The sequence below is a fragment of the Ammodytes marinus genome (genome assembly GCF_949987685.1).
Source record: "Ammodytes marinus genome assembly, chromosome: 7".
NCBI classification, from domain to species: Eukaryota; Metazoa; Chordata; class Actinopteri; order Uranoscopiformes; family Ammodytidae; genus Ammodytes; species Ammodytes marinus.
In genome coordinates, this window is record NC_137211.1 from 17,645,987 (window position 1) to 17,662,861 (window position 16,875).

At 41.5% G+C, this 16,875-nt stretch overlaps 1 protein-coding gene across 1 annotated transcript in view; it reads right to left on the reverse strand.

Annotated features, from left to right (window-relative positions):
* Positions 1 to 734: 734 nt before the first annotated feature.
* fgd (faciogenital dysplasia) overlaps positions 735 to 16,875 on the reverse strand; it is a 63,073-nt gene continuing 46,932 nt past the window's right edge. The window contains exons 6-19 of the mRNA XM_080030995.1: positions 13,596 to 13,732; positions 12,909 to 13,065; positions 12,594 to 12,732; positions 10,926 to 10,984; positions 10,224 to 10,370; positions 10,035 to 10,127; positions 9,841 to 9,920; positions 9,279 to 9,309; positions 8,511 to 8,615; positions 6,639 to 6,692; positions 5,345 to 5,446; positions 5,019 to 5,147; positions 3,860 to 4,000; positions 735 to 2,643 (exon numbers count right to left, since the gene is read on the reverse strand). Coding sequence (XP_079887121.1) covers positions 2,398 to 2,643; positions 3,860 to 4,000; positions 5,019 to 5,147; positions 5,345 to 5,446; positions 6,639 to 6,692; positions 8,511 to 8,615; positions 9,279 to 9,309; positions 9,841 to 9,920; positions 10,035 to 10,127; positions 10,224 to 10,370; positions 10,926 to 10,984; positions 12,594 to 12,732; positions 12,909 to 13,065; positions 13,596 to 13,732 — 1,620 coding nt within the window. The 3' untranslated portion in view covers positions 735 to 2,397. The remainder of the gene's footprint in view (positions 2,644 to 3,859; positions 4,001 to 5,018; positions 5,148 to 5,344; positions 5,447 to 6,638; positions 6,693 to 8,510; positions 8,616 to 9,278; positions 9,310 to 9,840; positions 9,921 to 10,034; positions 10,128 to 10,223; positions 10,371 to 10,925; positions 10,985 to 12,593; positions 12,733 to 12,908; positions 13,066 to 13,595; positions 13,733 to 16,875) is intronic.

Sequence of the window (16,875 nt, forward strand, 5' to 3'; positions counted from 1 at the left end):
TAACAGAGCTGCTAGTGTGGCCGTAGACCTACATTTTTAGTAAATTCTTTGTTTCTCCTTTTGCAGCTATAGTGAAAACTAAACAAGGGGGCACCCTTAGCTCAGTTGGTATGGCGTACCCCCCATGGGCCTCGGCCAGCAGCGGACCCGGGTTCGATTCCAGCCCGCGGTCGTTCTCTGCATGTCACTCCCCTCTCTGCCCCATTTCAGCTCTGTCTCTACACTATCAATAAAGCATAAAAATGCCAAAAAAAAAAAAAAAAGAAACTGAATACCAAACCGATCCTGACACAGTGTCCATGATGAATAAACTAAACTGAAGAGAAAACTACAAGTGAACATGAAATGTAAAGGAATGGAATAAAAAAAAAACGCTGTATAATAAACCTAGTGGACACGTGCACACAGAAACCCACTTTACTCATGTACAGTACGTGCTACAGTGTCATTAATCCTCTTACATCATTGCAGCACGTTAATTTAAATATCGGCTGGCATTATTTCAGATGCTATTTCGTGCATGGTATCAGTGGCTCAGTGACTGGAATGAATGGACATCAGTTAAGTGTATGCCTGTGTTTGTGTGTGATTGGTCTTTCCCTTACTCTTAGAGAAGGTCTGATATCTGAGTGTGTGTGTGTGTGTGTGTGTTTTATAATGTAAAAAAGGCAGAAGAGAAACAAATTTGCAAACAGAGACCCGTGACACATGAAGATCTTGTCGGACATGGTGGTACTGAATGAATCACACAATGTCTTGTTTATTGATATTGATATGCTTGACTGCTTTGCCCACTGTGCACAATTCCATGTTCAAAAACACTCAACGCTCACTCTGCTCACTTACAGTACGACGAGAATGAATTCTGGAGCGATAAAAAGAGAGGGACGGGGGGCAAGATTTCATAGCACGGTTACATAAATATGAGTGAGGTTACATGCACAAAAGAGATCCAATGACGAGTATTTTTTTTTGTTTATGTTTTGTTTTTTGCTACTTTTGCTTAAAGGCTGGAGCTGATAGGAGCAGGGTATGGAGATGGAGGGGATGGGGGTGGGGAGGCAAAGGCAGAATAAAAACAGTTCTACAGTACAGTACTTGGTTTCCATCACACCACCGAATGGAGAGAGAAGAGGGAGGGCGGGCGAGAGAGGAGGACATGGAAATGATTTATTCAGCATGTGTACAAGTGAAGATATTGAGGGGGGGGGAGTGAACCTGCAGCACACAGGGGTCAGAGGTGAGGCCGCGTGATCCCATTCTGGCTGTAGTCACAATAACGAGAGAAAGGAAATGTGGTGTATAAGACTGAGATTGGAGGTCTGAATAGTTTACAGGGATGGATAATGGGAGTTATTAGCAATGAAGAATAGAGAGAGAGAGAAGTATGAGGCGAAAGGTCTTTAAGATGGGAGCTGACAGTGGGAGCATCAGGTGGCCAGCCACAAGCATACACATCTCTGTGTCTTTTTTTAAGTTAAAATGTCTTTCTTTTTTTCTTTGTTTCCTTACATCGCACTATAGTATACATACATACTGTACAATACCCACTGAACTGCCACTGTGTCCCCCAGCAGGAGGGAAGAGAACAGAGAGGTGGGGCAGGTTTCTTCTTACACTAACATTCAATACTTAATAAAACACGGGAGGGGACTCACACTCAAACACACACACACACACACACACACACACACACACACACACACACACACACACACACACACACACACACACACACACACACACACACACACACACACACACACACACACACACACACACACACACACACACACACACACACACACACACACACACACACACACACACACACACACACACACACACACACACACACACTTTCGCACAAATGGAAAGACGGACAAATACAATTTAATGCTTCACAACACAGTCTCATAATGTACAAACAAAACTTTAAAAAAAACATACAGGAACACTCTTCAGCTATATTACAAATAAAACATTTAGTCCTCCCAGGCTGTTTTAAACACAGAGAGAAATAAAATATCCCAACCACACATACATACAGTGGTGTTGGTGGCTTGATAGCAAAGTCCTTCTTGTTTTTTTGTGTGGGTTGGAGAAAGAGAAAGAAAGAGAGAGACAGAGAGAGACAGAGAGAGAGAGAGAGAGAGAGAGAGAGAGAGAGAGAGAGACAGAACATTGGAGAGAGAAGAAGAAGAAGAAGTAGCTGTGTGGTCATGATGATAGGATTGAAGTGGCATATGGAAGGATGGAGTGGTCCTTTTCCAAAGAGGAAAAAAAAAAAAAAAGTGCCAAGGTAAAGTGAATTCAAGTAATGTGTGCTTTATACACAGGAGAGGGAGGAAGGGAGGGAGGGAGGGAAGAGAGTCCTGTGTGGCTCCAAGATGGCCGCTACTGGCTCTTCCTGTGTTCAGTCAGACTCAACGACGCATCCGTGGGCGTTTCCCCACGGCCTGCTTTGGAGAGGACGTCCAGCCACTTGGCCTGAACTTCTGCGTCTTGGGCACTTAGGAGCAAAGTCTGCAGGGTGTGACTGAGCCGCAGTGCGTGTTTGACATCCGACTTCTCGCCCGCCGATGACGGTACGGCGCTCACCTCGAACCCAGGCAGAGGCACCGCCCGCGCCCCCTTGGAGTCCTACAGAAAATGGACAATCAAATCGGTCAATATGAATCAATGAGGTAGTTATTTTAAAACTGGACTTCTCGCTCGGTGGCGTAGTGAGTAAAACATCTAAAAAATATCTTTAATAAAAATAATGATTGGGCTTCTCTCAGGCGTAAACATTCTTTTGATGAAAGAATGGATTGTCTCTGAAGCAAGTGACAGCTTGTCTCATGAGTTGCAGGAGGAGAATATATTCCAACGGACATGTATGTAAACCCTGTCTTCCTCTCTCTTTCTCTCTCTCTCTCTCCCTTCCCCCCTCCTTCTTTCTGTGTAATCATGAAATGCTCGTCCAACTCTCATTAATCCTAATCTTTGGAGTGGCAGCTTTCTGCGGCTGGGATTGGGACATTAGTCTTGGAAATGAAACCGGGGGGAAGGCTTTAACAGACTGACTTCCCTTCTGTGCAATCCGCTATGAATGACAGAGATTCGCAGTCTCTGGCGGGTAAAAGCTTTCCAAACATGATTGCTTTTGGGAATGGTTTTATTTTAAATAATCATGTAAACCACTGGTTATATTCATCTCCTCTGGAGGCTCTGAGCAGATTTATTGCTGCATAACTGAGCCAAGGTTTCAAAGAACTGCTGTAAATCCCAAAGAGCAGCTTCATCTGATCAGTGGAAACTAAACCGCTCATCATCACACTAACAGGAGCTACACCTGAGGTTAGATTCCGGACCAAATATACACTGCAAACAGCATGGCACTCGCACGACTGGATGGATCTGACTTACACATGCTCTAATGATTTGCGCAGAGGCGAAACTGGTGACAGATGTGCTGCTTTAAAATGAGGAAGCACACAGGACGTATAGAGCACGGGTGGAGCAGGATGATAAGCGGATACACAAGAAATGACTGAAGCACATTGATAATGCGGCCGTTTGGGGAATTATTGCAATTCTTAACTGGAAAGGGGAACCACATGTGATATAATCCTGTAAGTGATGACTGTTGTGGGTAAAATAAATTAAAAGGTAGATTGTATGAGCTCTTAAAATATTTAATCCCTGAAACTGATGAAAAGGGATATATTTTGTAAATGACAGCTGACAACACACACGCGCACATACACACACACACACACACACACACACACACACACACACACACACACACACACACACACACACACACACACACACACACACACACACACACACACACACACACAACTCTTACCTGTCCACTGCTCTGCATATACAGCACCAGTGGCTCAGCCTTGGTGACAGCCAACCACATCTTGTTCCAGCTCTTCCCTTTCTCCTGCACTTGAAGGTGGCCACAGAGCAGGCAGTTCTCCCCCGTCAGAGATGTCTGTCTCTAAAAAGATACCACAAAGTAGAAGTTTATACAAACCAAACCACTGTTTTATACTTACATATACAGTAAAATCACAACAGTGTACAGCTAAAATATGATAAAACCTTGTAAGGGTACGTGGCTGAAAAGCACAACTAATCTCCCTTTACCCATGTGTAAAAACACTTTGTGACCCTGTTTTGAAAGGCGTAGTACAATTAAAGTTGACTATCATTAACATTATTGATTGAATTAGCTTGTAATCAAATTACGTGGTTTTGAATTGGATGAGCAAATGACAGATATTCTGACGTTTATGTGAGGTAATGACAATGAAGGACACAGTGAGTTTAATCTCCTGCTGCCCCTTGTCTAACCCATAGATAGTGTATAAAAGGTCTAACCCCTTGTACAGCCTACAGCTCCCCCATGTGGTGATTTATCTCAATGCACATGAGCTTTCTCCCCTCCTTAGGATCTTATTATTGAGACTACGGCTTGAGCGAAGACAATGTCACCCACAATATATTATGGATTGTATAGTCATCAGCTAAGGATTACCAGAGTAGACAGGTACATCCATTCAAAGCCAGACTGTTGAGTCAGCAGAGAAACGGCTGTTCCTCCTTCAGCGGAGATCCTATTATAATATAAGTCATCGAAGAGGGATTAGTTGATCTTTAAACGTGAATCTATGTAAATGCATAAATGTATACCGCACTGTGTTAGATATGTGTGTTCATGTACACAGTGAAATTAATATTCAACAGATGTTTAACTGGACTTGATAAGTACACTACTGTTCTTTCTTTCTTTGGCTAGCAGTTCAGTCTGTCTGCTCAACCCTGGTTGACAGCGACTGTTGGTATACTTGGAGACGCGGTTAGCAACAGGATCTCATTGGACTCGCATGAATCGAGGAGGAAAAATAAACCATTATGTACAATGCTGCTCAGTATTTTCCCAGTGTGTGTTTTTGTTTGTCTCTGAGTGTGTGTGTGTGTGTGTGTGTGTGTGTGTGTGTGTGTGTGTGTCTCACCTCGGGCGCAGCTTTCCTTTTCTGTTCACCACCGCCTAGACTCTCCAGGCTGAGGCTGGCTTCAAAACACTCCGGGCACACTCGGCTCGTCTTGTTGTCCAAGGTCTTTGAACACTTTGCACAGATGGCCTGCAGAAGGACGGACGGAGGGAGAAAAAAAGAGAGACTGAGTTAGAAAAGGCCGGCTCAGTTAGCAACAGTTAATTGCCCGTAAGAAATGTTCCACTTGTTCCCTTTCACTTCTCTCTCTCTCTCTCTCTCTCTCCCCCTCTCAGTCCCCACATTTCTACATTCAAAGGATATCTTGTTCCATCTGCTGTGCTCACCGCTCCACAGGACTTGCAGTGGTGTTTGCGCTTGGTGAAATTGAAGCTCTCGTTGCAGCCCTTACACGTTTGCTTCTCTTTGTCCTTTTTCCTGGAACTCTTCTGGAAAATATGAAAAAAAAAATTAAACAGGAGTCACATGTCAAGGTCCTCAGCCTGTTCAGTTTCACTACAAACCAACCAAAGCGAATGTCTGACGTCTGGGTCTTGCGTCATCCTTTGTTTGTCTCGCTGCCTGTCTTCCATTTCTGCTATCTATTAACAAATACCGCCAGACACCCACAGAGACATACTAAACCTCTCCAAAAAGACAACTCAAAATGGAGATCAGATAGAGGTGTGCAGCCTTTCAAATTGTTGCTATAGCTACAATGTGGGACACATAGTTCAATGTTTGCCTTTTTACACAACTATAACAAGAGAGCTGTCTGCCCATATTCAGCAGGCTGCATGGTCAATGAGGATGAAACTGTTATTAATTTTTTTTTTCCTTGGATCCATTGCTTTTGTCGACGCAGCATTATTATCATCACCACAATGATTGAAACTGTGATCAAATGTACTTTTCAGGATTTCCACACCCACTAATAAATACCAGAGGGGGTGATGTGTATGAGAACATACAACACACTCAACTTCAATTGCTTAGAAGAATTAGTTTAAACTCGTTCAGACAAGATTTATATCTGCTGCGAGATCTGAGATTCTTTTATCTTCTTTCCATCAAACTAGCAGTGCAGGTACTGTATGTTACAGCATCAGATGATGATTTTCAAAAGTAAGACCAAAGGTTGTAACCGCATCAATGCCTTAGATCCTTTTTTTATATTCTTAAAAAATTAAACTCTGTACTGACATTAAATGCAGTCTTCTAGCATCTCAGAAATTATTTGGGTGATAGAAAATTAAACAGATAATGGAAATAAAAAGGGAACAGAATTTCTGTTATGAGATCACCAGAAACATTTAGAATCCAATAACGCTCTGTGTAAAACAGCAACAACCTCCAAGTCAAACATTGTATATACATTATACAATATACATTAACCATTAATCTGAAGCTCCCTGCTCTACAGATACAGTAGTATGTATGTAACAGTTTGTAGATGTCTATCAGCGGATAAATGTGAAAGGAAGGGATTGATCAAGACAATGTCCGTAGCAACAGTATGTCACCCATAGCAACAGTAAATTATCCTCAACAGCGGTCAGTAATCGAGAAATATCCGATTGTACAATGCCCTGATTGACCAATCAGAACGTTGAGCGTTGTGTTATACATTTTATAACTTACTCTTTCATGTAGTCTTTCACCATCTGAGTCGATGGACGTGTTGCTCCAGGGACCCTGAAGAGAAGTAAAACAAATTGAAAAACAAATTGAGCACCAGCAGCTTCTGCCTGCAGTCAGCCATCTCCACCACTAGGTGTCACACTCAACCTCTGCATCCAGGGGCCTGTTTCAGGTAGCTGGTTTTGAGGCAACCCAGAGTTTGTTCGCTCTGAGTTGGTGGAAACTCTGGGTTTTCCGTTTCAGGTAGCAGGTTCAGTGCAACCGAGAGTCAGTTACTGCGGCAACATACGCCGTGGGTCTAACCTGCTCGGGAGGTGGTTAGACCTACCCGAGTTTGTTTTCACTTTACGCTGCAGCTCCGACTGAAGAAAGAGTGTCACTGTCACACGCGTCCCTGTACAGTTTGAAGCAAAATCACTCCACAGAAATCTCCATCGGGATGTTTTTATCATTTCCTGATGATTTTACGTTTGACCAATCATTTATCTGATCAGCCTTGTTCTCAGCCCTCGGTCCGTTCATATAGGCGGCCACCTTACACATCGTGACATGCTCTACATTCAGATTAATAAACCTATTTGTATTGTATGTTTTTTAACGTCTGTGTCACTGAACAGATTTATGTCAGGTGGATTCATGTAACGCTGCGGCTGCACGCGATCGTTACAGTTCACTTCTGCGATCCTAAAGTCACAGACGAGCCTCGTTAAATAGCCTAATATGAATATAAAAATTATATAATAATGTAAACTGTGATCACTTGAGGAAAATGGATCTGGTAATAAATCAATCAGGCTCTTCAATGGAAACTGTCACCTAATGTGTCTTGACGTTAATGTCTTTCACTCCCCATTTAAAAGAAGCGACAGTCTGTTCTGTTTGCTGCACAGTAGGCTATTAGACTATAGCTTGCCAACATATTATACAGCAAATATAAAACACTGTCAGCAGCAATGCTGTGCCGCGCCAGCTTTATTACTTTACAGCTGATATGCGTAACTTTTTAAAATAGACTATGGCTTCTCATACGGAAGCGAAATGATTCTCTTGACAAAAAATGTTTGCTCTGTTTTTTTTTCTGAATTGCCGAGGAGATTAGATCAGAGTTATGAGACAATATCCCGTTAATTCTTCTCCATAGGCTACCATAAGCTCATTCGTTAATATTTCTAACTCTAGTGGGAGGAGCGGAGATTTCTTTTTTTCTTTTTTGAGAAGTGGAGAAGTGGGAGGATCAATCATTTGTTTCTTCTGTTTCCATGGTGAATCATGTTATCAGCGATCCATTGACGATGGCTTTTATGCACACGCTCCACCCAGAGTGAACACGCTCAGAGTTGATAAACCCAACGCTGATCCACTGTTCTGAAACCGAAAACCCAGAGTTGCTTATCAACCCTGCGCTCTGAGTTGACCAACTCAGAGCGCAGGGTTAAACCCAGAGTATGTAAAACCAGCTACCTGAAACAGGCCCCAGCAGTCCTCTGGCTTGTGTCAAGTTAGGTTTGGCCAGCGTCCAGCTCCAGCCAGCCCCAAAGTGGGTCAAAGCCCATCCATAAGAGTTTTGTGTACACTCTGACTTGGGCTTTCCCTATTAGGTCATGATGAGAGATGTTCTGGTAGAAGAGACTCACAGACGCTACGTGTTGTCAGGGATGGAAAAGAAAGAGCTTCTTTATATGCGTGTGCTTTATGTGTATGCGCTTCTACCACATCCATAGATGGAGAACTGTTAAGGCAGACAAAGACCAGACTATGACAAACTCGTTTGGTGTGTTAGCCTATACAACTCACTTCCCATGATTCATTGCGCAGGGTGAGCCACTAATTAAGACTGATCGGTGAACTGATTTAACTGAGAGTTGGACTGACCGGTGACTCCGGGAGGTGGTCGTCTTCCCGGGAGAAGGAGCTGTTGAAAGCTTTATTGAACGTTTCGCTGTTTTGCTTGTGCCGTTCGATAGTGGCCAGGATCACCTGCGAGTCAGAAGAGATTTAGAGGACGGGGGAGGAGGGAATAGAGGGATAGGAGAAGAAAGTGAAGGAAAAACACAGAAGAGATATTGTTTACTAAAAACATCAGCATGATAATTGAATGCAGTGTTATATTCCTGCTGATGAAAGTTAAGAGTAAACGTGCCAAATTGAAGAATTACAACGTGATATAAAAGTGTTGGATCTAAGGTTAAATATCCTACAAAGTCTGTGACTCAGCATACAAAGGATTAAAGCAACTTTGGTGAAAAAAAACAGGCCGATTGGAAAACAACAAGACACCCAAACAATGAGATCACAGCTCCAAATGCATCATCATGGCCCTACAGCTATACGGCCTCTGTTCGTTTCAGCCCCTCTCTCGTGCTTAACCTAACCATAAACCTATAATACGCAAACCCCCTCTCTCAGCCTGCAATAGGTTATAATCAGCTTTACTCTGCCGTAATGGGCTAAATGAGCAATAAAGAGGGGCTTTATTAATTAATATAATTCCCATTAAACAAACTTGATTCAAAGTGTAGGGAGGAAATCTTGCTTAATTCCATTCTCTTAATAAAGCAGAACTAGCTGAAGCCGCATGTGTGCATGAGAGGTATATACTTTGTGTGCGTGTGTAGTTCTATGTGTGTGTGCAATCCTTGCCTGAATCCAGTCTTCTTTCTCCTCAGCTGTCCTGTAAAGCAAATAAAACACAAGAAGGTTAATATTGGAACAAAGAATACAGACCATAGCTCTAATTATGTTGAAAATAAGTCAAGATTAAATAACAAAAGCTACCACATACAGCGTTGTAAGAAAGGAAATAAAATATGAGATTAGTGACTGAGTTGGTAACATATAACAGTAGCTAACATGCTATATGTGGTATTTGTTGTTCAGCTTCCTGGACATGCTACCTAGCCAGGTAACTAAGCTAAGCTGTGGATTGCTATGGTGAAAAAGAACATTTTGAAATGAAATTCAGACTACATAATCAAATGAATATAAGCTCTAATATAAAAACAATAAAACACTATTTTGCGTTTAAATAATTATTTTACAGCTAAATTTTTTCACTAGTATAGTTTAATTTATTTATCTGTAGCCTACACATATGGTATGCATTTAATGTGAACGCTTTGGAGGTTCCGTAGAAATGAGCTGCATTTTATACATCAATAGCACATTTTCCAGTTTTAGTTTTTGGGGTTTAAATGTCTTGTACCTGGCTTGCAGCTCCAGTGAACGCTGCTTGCCGATGATGGCAAAGGTGTGCGGGAGGTTCTGCTTCACATTCTCCTGCACCTGAGGTCAAGATACAAAAAGGGAATTAAATTTTCACCCACCAGAATAAATAAATGAAAAGGCTGGAAGACAAAAACAAGAGGTATTGAAGAGAATGCGAAGCCAAAAATGCACCTCCATGCCAGCGATGTCAATCCTCTCCCTGACACTGAACTTCTGTCCCATCAGTCGGAGTTTAGGCACGCAGTATAGCACCATATTGTTGAACTAGATTAGAGAGAAAAAAAAACATCACATGATCACATATAGATCCTCCAGAAGTGTGATATTTCTCTTTAAATGTAACACTTTCAGTCCTCTCACCAAGTAGAGGTATCGGTCTTGTGCTGTTCCGTTTTTGGCTGACATCTTCTTGATATGTCCTTCTTTGATCAGCTCATTGGCTGGGTTAACTATGTCCTCTTCTCCTCCGAGCCTCTCATAAACCTCCAACAGCTTGTGCATTTTCTCCTAGAAAACAATTAGGCAAACAGGAGAGTGAGGGGGGGAAGCAGGCGGCAGAAAAGACGAGAAGAATACACTTGAAAGTTGGAAGACATAGGCCACACTCCACCAGGGGGAGTTGTTTTGTCACCAGCTAAGACTCTCATTCATGGGTTTACCAGTAAGGCATAAAGCAGCAGGTCTTATATTTCTTTATTGATTCATACATAAACGCATTGGTCTGCTGAAGGGGGTTTGAAGGTTGTTAGAAAATGAGATTATCATGGCCAGACAGGGGAAAGAGATGAAGAGGATGAGTGTTGAAAGTAGTCAGTCGGGCTAACTCAAGCTGTGAAATTCGAAAGCAGGAAACAGCAACTTCCTGTCTGCACTAATTCCACTCGTTCACTCCCTCAGACTAATGCTTGCAAACGCATGCTGACAGACAGTTCAGCATTAGCAACTCTTCGATTGGGTAACACGTTAGGTGTTTTTTATAGAGCTCAATGAGACAGTGAAAGAGTGTTGAAAGAGTGGAGAAAGAAACAGAAAAGAGATTTATGGTGTTGAGCAAAGTCTTACCATTTTCTTGATTGCAGCATTGGAATGGTTAGCTGCAGTAGAGATTAGCTCCACCGCCTCTGCAACAAGCATTCACATATACAGAAGGAAGCATGTTAGCATAACATCTAGAATGAACCACTATTAGACAACAACTAATATGTGTGTTGATCACTGGAAAATAAGAAACGTCAGAGGTGTCACAATAGCTATATTATCCAAATCGAACCGAATCAAACATTGAACATGCACTGCCTTATACACTGAAAAGCCATTTCAGTGTGCATTGGGCTGGCTTTTAGCTAGAAGGGAGCCTTGTACTAACGCCTGTGAGCACCTGAGCCAGCCATCTTAATCATGGCCTACATAAACAGAAGAGACACACAGGCTTGGAAAAATGTAGCCAAAGCAACTGTGATAAACTGCTTTTCAAATGGAGTGGATGGGAGAAAAGCCTTCTCCGGGCTCCACACTACACAGTGTGTTGATGTCAACGCTCCGGTAAATGGACACACGGATGTTGGATTAGCTCATGCAAAAAGTAATGACATGTTTAGGGCATAAAGACTGACGCAATGAAGTTGAATGTGTAATCAGTCATCGATCTACCAGGCATTAGATGAAACCCAGGCAGGGAGCACTAAGACCTATTTGGCGCGGAGTGGAATGAAGTATTCCAACTGGCGTCATACTAACAACTGTGTAGCAATAGGGGACGGAGCTGCCGAATGTCCAGCCATGGACATTCGGCATGATAGATTAAAAAAAATTGTTAGATTCTTAGAGGTTTATAGCACTTTTTTATTATATATTTTTTTTCTAAAGATAGTAAAAAAGTAAAGAAGAAGTTTCTCGGATTAGTTTTTGGGTGTGTAATGATATTATGTCGCACACTTCTTTGTGAATTCCAAATTGGGATGATACACATTATTTAGCCAAGCAAAGACACATGGTATCGTAGGCTAATTCTCATCAACTGGCACCCAAACAAGGCTTGAGCTGTACTAGTTGTTATAGTATGCTCAAGCTGTTCACACACACAACAAGGTGAAGGGAATTGTTGGCTCATTCTGACCTCTGCTATAGTTTTTGTCTTTCAGAAACAAACCACCAATGTTCAAAGTCAGGGGTGGAAAAATGTGGCGGTTCCAGTGAAAACAGATATGAACTCTGTGTACGACAGCTCAGATGGTCTGATTTCAATTAGCTCACCAGGAGCTCCAGTTTCACTCCTTTTCCTCCTATCCTGCTTATTTCTAATCCTTGTCCTGCCCTTGTACAGTAATGGACCCAAATAACTCAGGACAACCATACATTATCACTTGTGAGATATCAACTAGAGTGGACACGTTTTTGCTACACCGGCCCTTTTTGGATTAAGAATTTGCACCTTTGTTCAGTTTTTTTTCATTGACTTTTTTTTTATTATGCCCCCATCTCAATACTGCATCACTTTTAGCTTAACAGCAGCACTCACATTTATGCAATGTAAATGAAGTCCATCTAGCACCAATGTACCTTAATATACTGTATATGATGATCGATTTTGTATTCAAATCTAAGAGTTAAACTTTATGTAGAACTAAAAAGGTGGAATAAAAAAGCATTGTTGCAAATAGTTGCCTGTAGTTGATGAGTCATTACTGAGCAGTGTTACAGTAAAAACAAAACAAAAAAGTAATGTCTCACTCTCTGCGTCTTTTCGGTCCAGAGCGTCCTCAGGCAGCTTCTTCAGGTAGTCTTTGAGCAGCAGCTCGTAGCGAGGAATCCTTTGGACCGGCTCCAGCATGTGGTGCTGCAACGTCAGGTTCCCACACACATCCTGTTTCTGGAAGTTCAAACACACAAGAAAAAAATTGAAAAGATTGCTTGTGTTTTTAATGTGGTGTTCAGAGCTTCCACTGCAATCCCATAGACATGGTAAGCAATTGCGCTTGTGTAATACTAGTAAACATTTGTTGCAAATACCTGTTGCACAATGCATACACCAACACAGACACCTACCTGTATATTCTGAACGACACTCTTGAACTGCGAAGACCGCTGTGTCCAGGTGTTGACCAAGTCCATGGCTCGGTCAAAGTTTTTCACATATTCTCCGTACATCTTCATGAACGGCGCCAGCTTCTGGAGGATGTCTCCAATACGAGGGTTGGAGTCCCTACAGCAAACACACAAAAACCAAAGGGGTTAATGCACAGGTGAACTAAAATATGAGACATATCTCAAGATCATGATTGGGGAATCGTAGCAATGAACCCTTTCTCGCTTGGCTGTGTGTAACAGATTTTAGAACTTTCTATCCGAGCCAATTCATTTTAATGAGTTCCTAAAACTAATGTGAGGGGGACCGTTATGGGGCAGGTGATTTCCCTAAATACAGCCCTCTGGGGGAGTCATTATCTAGCAAGGGTAGCTGATGTTAGCACAATTACACACTGGAGGTACATTTACTGCCTACTGTGACAGAAAAGAAAACACCTTCATTCTGCAAGTCCGACAGACAGACAGACAGACAGACACACACACACAACAGAAAACCTGAATATGTGAATAAATGCCCTTCCAAAGCCGCCCAGCTGTCACAGTGTTACAGCAAACATCAACAACCTATTGACTGATCTCAGAACCCAAAACCATCTCCAGAACAATGTCACACTGACGCTTTAGGAAAGCCTTCGGACTCCTCACCATTCTCCGGTGATGCGTGTCTTAAGCTCAGGGAGCAGGAACTTGTCATGGAAGCAGTAGATGGAGGAGATGTTTGAGAAGATCCCTGTAATGACATCCTGAGGGATCCCAGCCTCTGTGAGCTTAGTGCAAAATACCTGCAGAGAGAGAGAGAGAGAGAGAGAGAGAGAGAGAGAGAGAGAGAGAGAGAGAGAGAGAGAGAGAGAGAGAGAGAGAGAAGAAAATATGTTTACAAAAACTGTTTTCCAGCTGTTTTTCAAGAAAACACAAATCTGGCTCCTGTTGATGATTCAGGCATGTAAACATTGCTTGAGACATGTCCATGTTGTTATCCACACATTGACACATTTTCTTCCCCAGCTTTGGCTTGTGTGACCAGAAACCAAAAACAGTCAACTCAAACTTAAATGCTCATTTGTCGTTATGGGACAAATTAGATGCACTCCAAAATGTTATATAAACATCAAACGATTTTAAAAGTCGAAATACATTTAGGGGAGAACGGGGGAATGTGAGCCATCGGGTAATGTGAGACACCCCCTGTATCTAGGCAATGGAACACATTTTTGGTCATGTGAGATATATGTTTTCAAGCCCCTCTCATTTCCCCTTGGCCATGAAAGAGAGGACCGCATGGTGATGATGATGTTTTTTTCACAAAAATTTCTTTTTTGCATGTAAAAGTAAATTTTCTTGCTGTCGACTTAATCGATTGTTGTGCCAAAGCAAATTGATTCAGGTAGAAAAACTTCTATCATACATGTTGATGAACTACAAACATATGAAACCATGTGATGATGACAACTGAAGATTAGCCTGATTTGCTGAGTAGTTTTTTCTCAAATTGTGGCAGTGGGGTAAAGTGAGACAAATGCTGTGGGGTAAAGTGAGAGTGTCTGTGCCCTCTTTTAATGAATCCATTATATTTGAGGTAGCAAGGAGACTAGTTTGAATAAGACAAAAGACAATGTGGGCTGGAGGTGGGGGTTGATGGTTGAAGGGGTGTCAGCAAGGGCATGGTTTGGCACTTATGTATGTGGGGGACAGGAGAGTGACCTTTAACATCAATAGACTCTAAGTAACATGTCTTTATTCAATGAATGATCCCAATAAAACAAATGCAGAAAAATATTAATCAAAGACTCAAAAGATGGAAAATGACAGCTCCTGTGTTCTGAGTCCCAGGCTGTTCTAGCTGGTTCTTTGCTCTGACCCCCAGACACTAGTTGGCTCTAAGGGTCTTATGTTCTGACCCCCAGACTGTGTTTTAATCTAACTGGTTCTATCTGTCATTTGAATGTTAACTATTGAATATTAATTACATGGTGTATTTGATCAGAGTTACTTTCAAGTGTTTAGAAAATGTTTTTTCTTAATTGACCAAACCCCATGATTCTGTTACTTGTCCGACATTATTTTTGGAATATTTGGTTTTCAAACTAGCTGTCAGGATTCTAACTGTTACAACATGTGTTGTTATGGTAGTTTCAGAGTGGAAAAAGTAAGTGGATAAGTTTACCCCCTTGATTTCTCTGGTCTGTCTCAGGCTACCCCACAGCTGGGGTAAACTGAGACACAAGACAACTTTTTTTTAAACAATCATATTTTCACTGCCCTTTGTCATGAATAAATTCTGCTAATGCCCTTTTCTAGGAAACATCCTGAATTAATGGAAAATGTGTAAATTTGACTGATAAATCATTTTAGCTCCCTTAGAGGGGAGCAAATGTACCCCGTTCTACCCTACTTGTCTTGGTTAGTGCTATAGTGCATGTAAAATCAGTTGTTTAATGCCCTTTGTTGCTGTGGAGGAGCTTTGTCATGTCTGAGAAAATAACCCTGATTATGTCATCAAGTGACATCATAAGGGTTATATCAGCTTGAAAAACAAATGTACCTCAAGCATGCGATACAAATTGTAGGCGGGGACTTTGAAAGACGAGGGGAGCTCAAATAAAAAGGATGCGCCATGGGTTTGAACCATACCAGGACTTAAAGGTCAATATATCTCAGCCTTTGTTAATTACCATTTTTTTTTCTTTGGGGAGTCACACAACATTATGCGAAGTTCAACACTAAATCAATAGAAAACAATCAACATTGTTAGAGATCAATTTCCTGTCCAGATTAATCGATTCATTCTTTCAACACATGTCAGCAGTGTTACAATGTTAAGGTTGAGCTTTGGTGTAAAAAATAATGGTGGTAATCTCATAACTCCTGCGACAAATGACTACACCTATCAACTTCCATCGCTGTTTGCTTCTCAGTCAGAGCAACAGAGTCAGTGGCACTATATTGTCTCGTGTGAAAGTGGTGAGAGAAAAACAGGAAGTTAACAGTGAGGGTTTTCTGTGCCATCAGTAGTTAACCATCGCTGCTCTCTGATAGGACAACTGTGCGTCTCTTGTACCGCATGAGCTCAAGAGAAAGAGGAAGAAGACCGAACCACCAGGAGTAAATTCTCATCACAACACACGAGAGAACACAAATAGAGGCAGAGAAAAAAACCCGTTTACAAAAATGAAAGATGGTCAAACAAAAGAGAAAGCACAGCAAAGGTACCTGAGGGGGTCATGACCTGTAATTGTTTTATACATGATGGAACACTTTTTTTGTTTAGGTTTTTATACAAGGGATGGCATTAAGGAGATAAGAGACAAAAATGCACTTGTTCCAGCTGCTTAACTGTGAATACTTACTGCTTGTCTTTGTTTTCAATAATAGTGAACTGGTTTTTGGGGTTTGGACAGTTGATCAGCTCAAACAAGGAATAAAAAAAAATCTAAATGGTAAATTTGATTATTCCCTAATATTTTAAAGATCAAATATAAAATAAATCAATCGGATTAAATTGGGAAAAAGATCTTGTACATCAGTGCCTTTAGGGAAGTTTAGCTCTGTGCTAAATTGCTCTAAACACCTTGACTGGAGCCTATACTGATCAATACAAACAACAGTAAACAAGGGAAATTAAGTTATTCTAAAAGCTTTACCTTGTCTCTGTATTGTTCATAGAACTCTTTTTAATGTACTGTGCAAAAATAAATGTGGATTTTGTGGAATATTTAATAACATTTTTGAGTGTGGTCGTTCAAGAAAAAAAAGAAAAATCAAACAGATAAAGCTTCCTAAATATAAACCCTGTTTAGGGTCAGTAAACACACATCTTAAATCCACAGGATTTACATACACATAGTGACAGGGCACTGGGAGGACATGACACCCAAACACACATACACCAATAAGTGCTGCTTTATAGAAGCACCCTTCTTGCACA